General features: G+C 49.0%; 1 protein-coding gene across 1 annotated transcript in view; it reads left to right on the top strand.

The window, feature by feature from the left end:
• The window catches only part of RFTN1 (raftlin, lipid raft linker 1), a 176,298-nt gene that overhangs the window by 132,199 nt on the left and 31,082 nt on the right, over positions 1 to 13,017 (top strand). The window contains exon 7 of the mRNA XM_006083664.3: positions 6,207 to 6,322. Within this exon, the coding sequence (XP_006083726.1) occupies positions 6,207 to 6,322 (116 nt within the window). The remainder of the gene's footprint in view (positions 1 to 6,206; positions 6,323 to 13,017) is intronic.

The following is a 13,017-nucleotide window of genomic DNA, read 5'->3' on the forward strand; positions in this document are numbered from 1 at the left end:
ACCTTGAAAGTTCTCAGTGCCCTTCATTGTCTCTCTAGCCATTGTGGCTTTGGCAATGGAGGCTGAGTCTCCTCCACTCCTCCTCACCCCATTCTTCAACCCGGAGTCCAGCCGCACAGACTTTTCTTCCGATTTGACCCGGGTGTTTGAAATGCTGTTCTGTCCTCCGTGGGCTTTAGCTGCATCCAGTCCAGCCTTCCGGCCTTGAAAACACAGGGTGAAATTCCCCCTGGCGAGCGCAGCTGTGAGAGCCTGCACCGAGCCCGTGGCATCTCCACGGCGGGGCTGCCACATCTCTGTCGCGGGGACGGCTGCAAAATTCTCAGAACAGAATTCATTTAAGCTGTCTCAACATTCAAACCCAATTTCCCCCTGTGTGTCTGGCGGGAGGGAGAGTGTGACTTGGGAATCATGCTCAGTGGGTTAGGGCATGTCTGCTCTGGAAAAGCCCAAGGTTTCCGTTGGCCAGGGATGACATATGCATATGTTCTCTTCCCAGAATTGAAAAAAAAAAAAAAGAAGCAAGATATTCCTAATTAGAAAAGGAACCTGTTTCTAAGAAGACAATTAGTGTCCTTACAAATAGACCTGGCAGAGCTGGAAGCACATCTTTAAGCAGTTTGCCATCTGGAAAAGCACCCGTCTCACTCCTCCATGGGTCTTTGTACTCCAGATTATTTTCCACGGAGTCAGACAACTCACGAGAACTTTGTCCCATAAACAAAGCGATGTTTCAGCCTGAATTACGCAGTTAAGATTCCAGCTTCTGTTTTCGAGGCTCTGCTCCCCAGGCCGTGGAGAGACTCGCGTGGTCCTCAGGTGTGGGCTTCTGTTCGTGGTGTCCAGGGCTCCTCTCCTCAGAGGGATCAGGTGTCTTGGGCTGGGGAGGCTGTGCCCTTAGGCCCTGGCAAGCTAGGGCCCTGGTGAGAGCAAAGCATGATGATGCTGATGGCTGGCACCTAGCTGGTACCATGTGCTGTTGCTACTCTAAGCAGTTCAAACATAGCAACTCATTGATTCCCCACAACCCGGGGAAGGAGGCACAGTTGTTATGCCTGCGTTACAGCTGTGGACACGGAAGCACAGAGCGATTAAGTCATTGTCCAGGCAAGGAGGTGGCAGGGAGAAAAAAGGGTGTGGGCAGGGGAAAGGGACATGAGGAGGAGAGAAGAGAGGTGGCTGTGTTGGTGAGAAGTTGAGGTGGCCCTCGGGGAGGATGGGGAGCTCCAGGGTCACCCTCAGGGAAGTAGCGAGACCTGGGTGGCCGGCCAGCAATGTGGATGGATCCCCGGGCTGGTCAGACAGCAGAGCAGACAGGCACATAAAAACACTCCAGCCAGTGGGACAAAGGCCAGAATCGACGCTTCTAGAGGGCGGAAGAGGCGGGGAGGAGACCCTCTGCTGAGCTGGCTGTGATGAGGAGTCGGCAGGCACTAGGAGTCGAGTCAGGGTGAGACGGAGCTGGCTGCCCACCAGCTGAAGGCCCACCCAGGAACCTGATTTCTCACCCAGGGCATCCAGGCCAGCAGAATCCCTGCTGCCATCGTGGCCACCAAGGCTACTGCTGCCACCACCAGCTCCCCTTGCCCTGCCAGGACCCTCCCTGTGTCCCCCCGCCCTGTCCTTGCTCTGCATTTCTGTTATTCTACCCTCACCCTGCCTTGCCCCCTCTTTGCTCTCCACTTGGCCCCATCTCACTCTGTCCTCACTCTTCTCTCCTTGCCCTGTGCTGGCCCTCCCCACCCCTGACCATGACCCTGCCCCTGCCCTCACCTCTCCCAGCCCCACACTCCTTCCCCCTCTGGCAGTATGGCCTTTCCCCAGCCCATATTCAGATGCCTTCAGTGGTCTCAGACATGGCCTTGGCAGTGAGTTGTCCAAACCAGAATGCAGGCCAACGACATGTACTGCCCATGGTGACCACACCCTCACTGCTCTTCCACTTACTTAGAAGAGTCGTTCTGTATGACCCTGCCCTGCCTGCTTGACATAACCCTGGCCTCTTCTCCTGCACAATGTCCTGTTTTGTGGGCCAGTGCCTCTTGGGGATATTCATCTTACCTGTCTCTCTCACCTTCTCTAGCCTCTCTTTCCCATTAAGTGGAATTCAGTTCCAAGATCTTGATAAATTAAGCACTTACGACAGAAAACGATTGTCTTCCTGGGGCCTCTCCCCGATGCCCCAGCCGCATCTAAATCCAAGTATCCTTTGGTATTTATACCACCTTTTTTTTTTGACGCCTAGCACAACGTACATGACGTTATATTTGCAAAGTATACATGTAAAAGACATGCACATATTTCAGGTTAAATACATGTAGAGACATATATTTTATACAGACATACTTTCAAACCCTCAGGCAGGCCCTGTGTGCTCTGTTCATCTTAGGAGGATCGAAGAGCTAGGGGTGGAGGGAATGGAAAGGGAGGGAGAGTGAGGTAGTTCCAGCTGCTTCTAGTAGCCGCTCCCTTGGGACGCTGCCATCTCCAAGAACGTTTGGCCTGGTGGTTCCAGGCATGGCTTCTCTCTCTGAGGAGCCAATGAATAATGTAGGTTTCACTTATAGCATGAAGTGCATTTTCTCTTGGACCATAGCACATCTATAGAAAACTGTACAGGTCATAAGGATATAGCTCAGTGGATTTTCACAAGGTGATCAACCCGTGTAACTAGCTCAGTGAGAAGCCATGAACTGTGCCCAGCCGGGTGCCTCACACACAAAGGCAATGACTCGGAGCATGTCTTCCTCCGTCAGTTCAGTGGTGCTGGACTTGCAGGTGAACCCTTCCTGTAACTGAAGAGGAACCTAGGTTATTCACTGCTTCAATGCAGGAAGGAAGGCCGAGAGCAGCAGCGAGGGCTGGAGAAACGGGGACAGGCAGCAAACCGGCTTGCTTTTTTGTTGTCAGATCAGCTGCAGTGTGATTGGGAAGCAGAGTGGCACCATCAGCCGGGATTGGTTGATCCGTAATTATATGCGGTGGGGTTAGAGGTCGGCATGACAACATGGGCAATTACGGACCTGCAGCAGGTGCATGCCATTCCTGGAACCAAGGTGGTGCCACGAGCACCATGCAGTGCCTGATGGGGAGAAGGGCTTCCAGAGAGCCGAGGAGATCTGTCATGCCAGCTACCCCAGTGTGGACAATTTAGTCCCATCTAGCTGCTTGAAAGGAGCACAGTAACATTTTTTCTAGACCACATGCATTGACCACTTGTCATGGTGTGTGCGTTTCCTGCCAGATGTTGGGGGAAGAATAGCACCTCGGGTGAGCCCGCAGGTTAGCTTGCTGGACGGAGTGTTAATGTGTCAGAGGCTACAGGGGAAGAGCCGCTGCCTCACAGAATTTACCTCTTGGGATAATAGGGCAAATCTCCTTTCCCCACTTCCTTCTTGTAAATCATAAGCTTGGAGTGTTAAGGTGGCCTTTTGCCAAAAGACCGGCATCAAATATTTATATAGTACCAGGGCGAATAGCTCTCCGTGCACAGTAGGGAAGCTGCTTTACTTTTATAAAAAATGCAGTGATAATGGAGTGTTTTCCAGAGATGGAGGGCGAGCTAACCTTTTGCATCGGGAGCCTTCACTCTCAGATAGAGCTATTTATACCCAGCGCGGAGGCTGAGCTAGAGGGCAATGAGGAGACGGGGGTGGGCGTGCGCGTCAAAACGGGGGACTGTTTAAAAGCCCAGCTGTCTGCTCTCTGTGGTTCATTGACTTTTTTGCTGTTACAGATGACCAAACTGTGACAGCCGCTCTGAGCTTGCTTCAGAGTTAAGTAGGTGAATCAGCATTCTGGATTCGAGATAGCGGAGCAGCGGGCTGAGAGGCGGGAAGGCGGATGCTGGATGTGGAGGCTGGGAGATAAGGGCCTGGCTTGTTCCTACTTCATGCCCCCAAGTGCCGCCGTACCTCTCCCTGCTGACTGCACAGCCCTCCTCCCAGCCCAGGCCTGCGTACCTCTCCCCACTGACTGCACAGCCCTCCTCCTAGGCCTGCGATCCGATCGGGAGGAAGGGGCAGCCAGGCAGGGGTGGGAAAGGAAGTCTGGACTGACTGCAGTGTCTTCTTCCCCCTCTGGACCTCCACTCGGCAGCACAGTGCCATTGGCAAGCTAAACACCATCCCGTTGTTTGGATCAAGTTGGGCACTTGACTCTGTGAAGTACATGGTAGGCACCTTGTAGGGCTTGGAGGTGTTCCTTTGAGGACATCTGTAGGTAGAGACTTTGGAAATTGGATAGAACATATTTTTGTAGAAGCCTCGAGGGGATTTGTGCCATGTGGATATAATCCCAGAGGAATTGAGCATCTTCTGGTCTCAAGCAGCAGGGGCTCCATCTGGGTCCAACTTTCAAGATGAGCTGGACCGTGGTCCATGCTTGTCCTGGATCTCAAAATGCTTGTCATTCAGCTGAAGAGCGTCTCTGTTCTTCCCTGGTCCCCTTTGCAAAATGTCTCTTAGGAAGGCATTGGACAAACACTGGGGGAAGCTTTTAAGCAGAGCAGATGAGAGGCAAGCTTAGAAGTTTTGTTAAGGCTGTTTGCTAACAGATTCTCGGGATAGGAAACAATTAAAAACTGGAGCTTGGTATTGATTAACCCCAGGGATCTTACTTGAAATGAAGTCCATGTTCAAGGTGCCAGCAAATTTGGTTTCTGGTGAGACCTCTCTTCCTGACCTGCAGACAGCTAGCTCCTTCTCTGTGTCCTCATATGGCCCTTCCTCTGTGCAAGGACTGGGGAAGGGGTCTGGTGTCCCACTTCTTATAAGGACATCAGACCTGACAGATTAGGGCTCACCCTCATGACCTCAGTGATTTCCCTAGAGGCCCTATCTCCAAATACAGTCACTTTGGAGGTTAGAGTTTCAACATAGGCTTTGGGCTGGGGGTGTGAGGGCCACAAGTCTGTCCATAGCAGTCTGACTGAGCGGTGATTTGTAGAGTAGAATCCAGGGACCAGGAGGGAGTTTCTGTCCGCCACCACATTTCACAGATGAGAGACCAAGTCCCTCAAAGGGATCACATCACTTCTGTTGATAAAGCATGGACCCAAGCCACCTGCTTCTAAGTCCAGTCTTCTTTGCCACAGTCTCTGATCTAAATGAATCTAGGGCAGCGGTTCTCAACCTGTGGGTCGCAACCCCTTTGGGAGTCGAACGACCCTTTCACAGGGGTCGCCTAAGACCATTGGAAAACACATATATAATTACATATTGTTTTTGTGATTAATCTCTATGCTTTAATGATGTTCAATTTGTAACAATGAAAGCACATCCTGCATATCAGATATTTACATTATGATTCATAACAGTAGTAACATTACAGTTAGGAAGTAGCAACGAAAATAATTTTATAGTTGGGTCACAACATGAGGAACTGTATTAAAGGGTCGCGGCATTAGGAAGGTTGAGAACCACTGCTGTAGGGCATTAGGAACCATTCAAAAAAAGTGGGGAGCAGAAAGCTCCTCCCTTACTGTCTTCTGTGGGGGTAGGGACCCTGCTGTGATTTTCTTTATACCTCGTTGCCCAAGACAGTCTTGAATCATGCTGTTTGTGTAGCGTACATTTGTTGAATTGTACAGAACCCAGAACTTGGCACATTGGCTAAAGCAATGCCCAGGGAGATGTTTTCAGTGATAAATCATCTGGGAAAACTCCCCTCCCCCAAATTCTGCCTGTTGACAAGCGCTGCCTAAAGAGTTGTTTGTATGGCAGCCCACATCCTGGGAACTTCCAAGAAACAGCGCAACTAGCGTGCATCTGACAAGCTCAGATCTGGTGTGTCATATCTATCCCCGCTTTCAAAAAACGTCTCTCACCTAAATATAGCTTTCTTCTAAAAACTGCCTCTAAATGGCTGTGTTTTGCCCTGAATAAGTTCTCCCCAGTGCATCCTGACGTTGGAGCGTGGAAAGGAAGGTAAACGCGTGAAATCAAACGGTGATTGCTAACAATGAAATTTGGGCTCATAAAATCAAGGATATTATTCAAAACTGCGAGGTAAATTAGTCTCATTCATTCTGATGGGGCTAGACTCGATGGCAGTGTGTGCCTCCTTTAATTAACATGCTGAAAAGATGTTCTGATTGGGATTATTAATGAATGCAGTGAAAATCTTTGCTGCTTGTAAGGCTTCTGCCACAGACGGCTTACACAACCACCACCACCCCTTTTTTTTTCTTTTTCTTTTTCCAACAGATTCCTTACACAGCTTGACAGATGGAGTATTCATCTTTGAAGCCGTTTCCACAGAAGATAGCAAAACCATGCCGGGCTATGATGCTATTGTTGTCGAACAATGGACGGTCCTGGAAGTAAGTGTGGGGTTGGCAGGGGCGCCGCTTTTGTTCGGACGACGATGGTTTTTATTCGCTTGCTGGGTCTGCCCGTGGCTGCCGCTCAGCTGTGGCTTTCCTCTGAAAGGCCGTTTGACCTGGTGGACCCTACAAGGACCCCTTTTGTCTTTTCATGCTCCTCCTCTATCACGTTGGGGGATGGGCCCCACGGTTCCCTCTCTGTAGGGAAAGCACATCACGTGTCTCGGACCCTTCGGTGGAAAAAGACTCCTCTTTCATTTATTTGCATCTAAGTGAAAACTCTTAAGGGACATAAGTGAGGCAAACACGCAGTTGGTGGCCTCCGTACTGATAAAAGCAGCATCCTCATGGGCGCTCCCTCGGCCAGGCATCCTGGGAGGCAGGCTGTGCACGAGTGCTCCTTTAATCTTCACAGTAAGCTTACCAGGTAGGTTCCGTCATTGCTCCTGTTTCACAGATGAGGAAACTGAGGCACAGAGAGGTTGGGTCCCGGTCCTGACGTAACTCATGAAGTGCTGAAGGATGTCTTTGGGACATGTTGACCCCTTAGGCAACCACATTGCGGTGGGCAGGGGAGTCCTCGAGCCACGCTTTTCTGGGACTTGGGAAGAGCTGGTTTGTTTCTGAGACTCTCTGGTGTAATCTTTGGAGGCACTTCTCCAACTATGGAAGCATGGGCCTTTTAGGCTCTACTCTTGTCCACCCAGCAGATGGGCTGTATAAGGAGAAGCTGTTTGAACGCAGAGGGCTGGCTCCGGGGTGCCCTCAGCAGGTCCTGGGAGAACACAGAGATGGTGTCGCTCTGAGGGGCCCATGCAAACCCTGCTCTCTGTGCCTGAGACAGAGGTGGATGCAGCCCTTCGTGAGGGGTGACGGCACATGCTCTCCACACCCTGGTGTCCTTGGGAAGTACAGCCTGGAAGTGACTCCCTCACCTGGGTGCTGGGGTGGGGCACCCCAAGGGCACTGTTACTCGGCCTTTAAGCCTGCAGCGGTGAAGTCGGGAGCAGTGATAGGAAATAACTGCTTGCAAGTGCGGCAGCAACAGAGTACAAAGAAAAACTGTACTAATGAGAGGAATTCCGAAAACCCTGGGCCTGTTAGGGTCGGGCAAGGAGTCCTGAGAGCACATGTAGTGAGGGGAGTGAGGAATCAGATGACGACCTGGTTTGGGATCAGGCTCCCCCTGTCTCTCCGCCTGACCTTGGTCCCAGTGGGCCCCTAACTAAAAGTGGGGAGCAAAGGAAGAGAGGCTCAGTTTAAAATGCACAGTCCAGCCAGGGCAGGTCACGTCCCCTCTCAGGACCTTAACCTTCCTCCACTACAAGATGGGTCAGTGCAGTTCACGCAGCCCACCACACGTGGTAGAGTGAAGGCTCCAGGTAGTGGTAAAAGATGAAATAACAGGGGTAGCAGTTGAGGCTCTTGACCCCATTAAAACAGATTCAACACTCATTTGCTCTGAACACTTGGCTATACCAGCAGGCCATGCATGCCTGCACATGTGCGAAGCGATTGGCAGGCCATGGGGATGGGTGTCCAATCTCTTGTTGTCTGCCCATAAAAATGGCTGTGAAGGAGGGCATTGTGGTTTCCTCAAGAAAAATGACTTGAGCCAGCCGGTGTGTCTCAGTGGTTGAGCGTCGACCTATGAACCAGGAGGTCACTGTTTGATTCCCGGTCAGGGCACATGCCTGAGTTGAGGGCTCAATCCCCTGTGGGGCATGCAGGAGGTAGCCAATCAATGATTCTCTCTCGTCACTGATGTCTGTTTCTCTCTCTCTCTCTCTTTCTCTCTCTCTCCCTCTCTCCCTCTCCCTCTCCCTCTCCCTCTCCCTCTCTGAAATAAATGTAAATATATTTTTTTAAAAGAAAGATGACTTGATAGCAGTGATCTAAAACCATCTAAGAAAGTGGTTCTCAAAGGGAGGTCCCAGGACAAGCAGTATCAGCACCACCCAGAAGTCATTACAAATGCACATTCTTGGGCCCCACTTGGTCCGACTGAGTCAGAAACTCTGGGGTTGGTTCTCAGGGAGCTGTGTTTTCACATCGCTCCCGGGGGTTCTGATGCACAGTCAGTTTTAAGAACCAGTGTTTAAAAGACAGTAGGGGTGCGACACTCCCCAGGTGTCTGTGGTGAGAGAAGTGATGGAAAGAGTTCCCCAATGATTTATCTTCTTTAGCCTTTGAAACTATCCGTGTCCTTGATGGGTAACTGCAATGAATGCATATTGTATAAAATGTTTGTGGGAGGGAGATACAAATGAGGACATTTGTCTTTTTAATTTGAAGAGGTCAAACCGATGGGTTATGACGTTAGATCAGACAAGATTAACATTTATTCAGAAACTTTTCTTGGAATTGCAGATTGGTTTTCATTAGATTTGTCAATTTTATTTCTTTCTCAGATGTTTGAACTTTTCCCTCTTGACCTCTTACATGTTTGTCCCTGTCCCCACCCCCGCCAACACACACACACACACACACACACACACACACACACACACACACACACACAGAGTCGCTCATTCCAGGAATGCTTTGGCTTTCCCCTCAAGACTCTTTGGAAATGAACCAGGATTTTGAAGACCTGTGATAAGCCAGTGGTGAGCATCGGCTTACAAAACCACTTCTGTGTTTTCCCAACTCCATATTCAGTGACAAAAATTCCGTCGGGTTGGTAGCTTGAAGTTGGCCACGATGGAAGTCTTCCACCATGGGAATTGGCAAATGCTAGAAATGAGGGTCTTCTTTTCCTCCCTGGAGAGCCCGTTGTAATCGTTTACCAGCACACCACTGGATGGGCCTTTATTTTATCACATTTCAAATGATAAGGTACAGGTGTGGCTGGCATCCAGCTGGGCAGAAACAGATTTTCTGAATTTCATGACCAGTGGGCTTTGATGTTGTTCATCCGTTTTCCCTGCTCAAGTCTTTAGACCTGCTCTTCCCTCTGGTGTCTGTGGAGCACCCCAACGTTGCCCGCAGTGGAAGGAGACAGCTGTCCCGTTTAGCAGCGTCAGCCTCTCAAGGGGAAAAGGAGAGTAGATCTCTTTGGGGCAGACTATACCCCTATTGGTTTCTCGTCGTCTTTGTAGCTGGTGTAGGCAGTCTTCAGGAATCGGCTCAGAGGTCACCTCCACCAGGAAGCCTTTCGGACACTTCCTCTGTGTTCCCATAATTCTCTACACATAAACCTGTTGGGCTCCTGTTATACTCATCTTCATTAATCTGCTTTTCTCCCTTTACTCTGAGTTTCCTGGCCTGGGGATGTTCAGCTTTGTTCTCCAAGTCACCCAGAAATAACTTCCTGAATTGAGTTGCTGGCCTTTTGGTTCAGCCCAAGGGTAGACCAATGTTCTCAAAATTGAGCTTGTACCAGAAGAACCTGGAGAGTTTTTTTAAAAACATAGATAGATACCCAGGCTTCCCCCCCCCCTGCCCCCTCGAAAGCCTGAGTTTGCTTTCTATTCAGCCCACTTTGAGAATCCAGCCTTAGAGGAACCACGCGTACACAGCTGTGTTGCCAGCACAGCCCGGCAGTGTTCAACCCAGGACAGGTTTGCCCACAGCTCAACTCTCTGACGAGGCTCTGACCACAGACAGGGGCCCCTCCTCTGCATGCCCTCCAGGTGTGTGGGGTTGGTCCAGCTCCCTTACCTGCCACCCTCCAGACCCCGCTACTTCCTCTCTTCCCCATCCCTTTGGCCTGTGGGAAAGGTCTCTTCTGTTCAGGCCCTGGGCATGTTCCTCTTAGCTTGTGGTTCACCCTGCTTTTCTGGCAACCACTGTCCTCCCAGGCCACCCTGTGAACCCTTCAGCTGTGAGCACAAAACATGTCTGACCAGCTTTCTCTCTTTTCTCATGGCTGACATTGGCTTGTTCCTTTCCTGTGAATATTACTATTCTAAGCTCTGTGTGCATTCAGTTCAGCCACATCTTCCTGGCTTCCCTCTGTACGCGCACACACACACACACACACACACACACTTTCACTTTCACAAGAAAACCTACCTCACTCTTCACAGCCCTGCAAACAGTGCTAAATGTTGGAAAGAGAACGTAGATTGTAGAGTCTGGCCTGTGCACATCCTGGCTGTCTTGCTCCCAGCTGAGTAACTACATGTATGAGAAGTAAACCACCCCCTCTTTGTTATTCCATTTTTCAGTTGTGTACATGGGACACTGGCAACAACATCTCAAAGTTGGTGAGAATTAAAAGAAATAATACATTAGAAAGTTGTGAACATAGTACTTGGCATATAGGAAGCACCACTCTCTTCTATTGGTCACCTGGTATCATCAATTAGAAAGATCCTCTCCCTATAGCCTTGATCTTGTTCTAAAAGCACAGACGAGGTTGGGCTCGGGAAAGTGTGGAGTCAAATGCAAATAATTGTGTCTTTTTTCAGTTGGAAAACTGTGGCCAAAGGCAAAGGCAGTTGTGGAGAGGATAAGAGTCCATCCATGGGGCATTGGTAATGGGCATCTTGTTTACATTCTTTGAGCTTACAATCTAGAGCAGCGATGGCGAACCTTTTGAGCTCGGCATGTCAGCATTTTGAAAAACCCTAACTTAACTCTGGTGCCGTGTCACATAGAAATTTTTTTATATTTGCAACCATAGTAAAACAAAGATTGATATTTTTTATATTTATTTTATATATTTAAGTGCCATTTAACAAGAAAAATCAACCAAAAAAATGAGTTCGCATGTCATAGGTTCGCCATCACTGATGTAGAGTGTGAGCAGGAAGGGTAATTCCTTACAAGGAAAGTGGATACTACCTGGATGAATAAGCAAAGAGTAAGAGCCCGAGAGACAGAGACAGGGACCCTCTTCTCTCTGAGTGTGCACATCCTTTGGCCTGAGCCCCCAGCAGAGTTTGTGGATACCATCGGGGTCCTTTGAGCTGTACAGCCTTCTTCATCTTCATTCCCTGGAGTTCCTCAGTGCTGCTTATAAAATGTGCTTCCAACCCTAGCCCATTTGGCTCAGTGATTTGGAACATTGGCCCTTGGAGTGAAGCGTCATGGGTTCAATTCTGGTCAACGGCACACATCTAGGTTGCAGGCTCTGGCCCCAGTCGGGGCGCCTGTGGGAGGCAATCAATCAGTGTGTCTCTGTCACATCCATGTTTCTCTCTCTGTCTCTCCCTCTCCCTTCCACTCTCTCTGAAAATGAATGGGAAAAAAATATCCTCGGGTGAGGATTTTTTAAAAAAGTGCTTCCAGAACTGAGCATCAGACAGCAACTAAAGCACTTTGAGCTTTTAGCTTATGTGATTGGTATGGAGGCTGGTGGATTAATTGAATAAGTCAATTAACTTTAAAAGCGCCAAAGAAAATTTTATTCATATCTTACATGTTTTCTCTTAATGTAAAATATGTAAATACACATCCAGTTGCCAATCTTTTTGAGTCTGAGGTCTGTTGATGGGAATTCCACTTCCTCTTTCTTGTATAAACCACCCCCAAAGTGCACTGTCACCAATATACAGTGTCAGGAAAGGGATCTGGCTGCAGAATCCTTCTATTGCCATGAATTTTTCCCCCAGCCTTTTCCATTTTCCCTCTCCCCCTACATCTAATTCAGCCACGGTTCTTATTTTTAAGCAAAATGTCCTTTGTCGAGTCTCTTCTACACATTCTACTTAATTTTCCTAGAAACAACTCCTCTTGCACTTCCTATTAGTGTAAATAACTTAAATTAAGACACATAATTATCATAATGGATCTACCTGACCTAAATGGATCTGAGAGCACATCAGACTCGCCGTGCTGTGCTCAGTTGCTGAGATCAGAAGAGTGCCGGCATCCTAGCGAGCAGCTTGCTCCCTGCGAGGACTTGGTCCCCCTGAAGCTGGGCGTGGGCTTTGCTGGTGCAGCTGCAGATGGAATTGGCTTTGGAGCATTCACTACAGATTTCGTTAGTGAGGTGCTATGTGGGCAGCTCTCTCCATCCTCTACCTGTATGTTCCATCTGTTGTTGAATTGACTCCCAGCTCACCTCATCCAATAACTCTGTCCATTTTTATAGCATGTTGAGACATTTTTATTATGATTGTAAACATCACACATTTGGAGGGATTATCCCAGCTTTGGCTTCTCTGAAGGTTTCATGTCTAAGGTGGTGCCTGTCCTATCCAGTATCACATAGACTAGAATCAGTGATGGCGAACCTTTTGAGCTCGGCGTGTCAGCATTTTGAGAAACCCTAACTTAACTCTGGTGCCGTGTCACATATAGAAATTTTTTGCAACCATAGTAAAACAAAGACTTATATTTTTGATATTTATTTTTTATATTTAAATGCCATTTAACAAAGAAAAATCAACCAAAAACATGAGTTCGCGTGTCACCTCTGACACGCGTGTCGTAGGTTCGCCATCACTGGACTAGATGGAGGACACGTTCCTTTGGCACGCTGTGGGAATCTTTCCTCCAGTTCCTAACACTACCCAAACCTCTCTGCAGAGGTTACAGATGGCCCTACTGTTCCATCTCACATGTCACCCTTTCATCCCTCAAGGACTCATCAGAGGCTTGATAAGATGCACTTCTGTCATTGAAATTCACTCGGGGGCATGCCTCCACCCCACCTGTCCCATCACCTTTTCCAACAACACGTTAGATCTTACTTATTCTTCACGAGCACCTGCAGGCTGCTGGGGAGCCATCTTTTACTT

Source organism: Myotis lucifugus, unplaced genomic scaffold (genome assembly GCF_000147115.1).
Source record: "Myotis lucifugus unplaced genomic scaffold, Myoluc2.0 scaffold_8, whole genome shotgun sequence".
NCBI classification, from domain to species: domain Eukaryota; kingdom Metazoa; phylum Chordata; class Mammalia; order Chiroptera; family Vespertilionidae; genus Myotis; species Myotis lucifugus.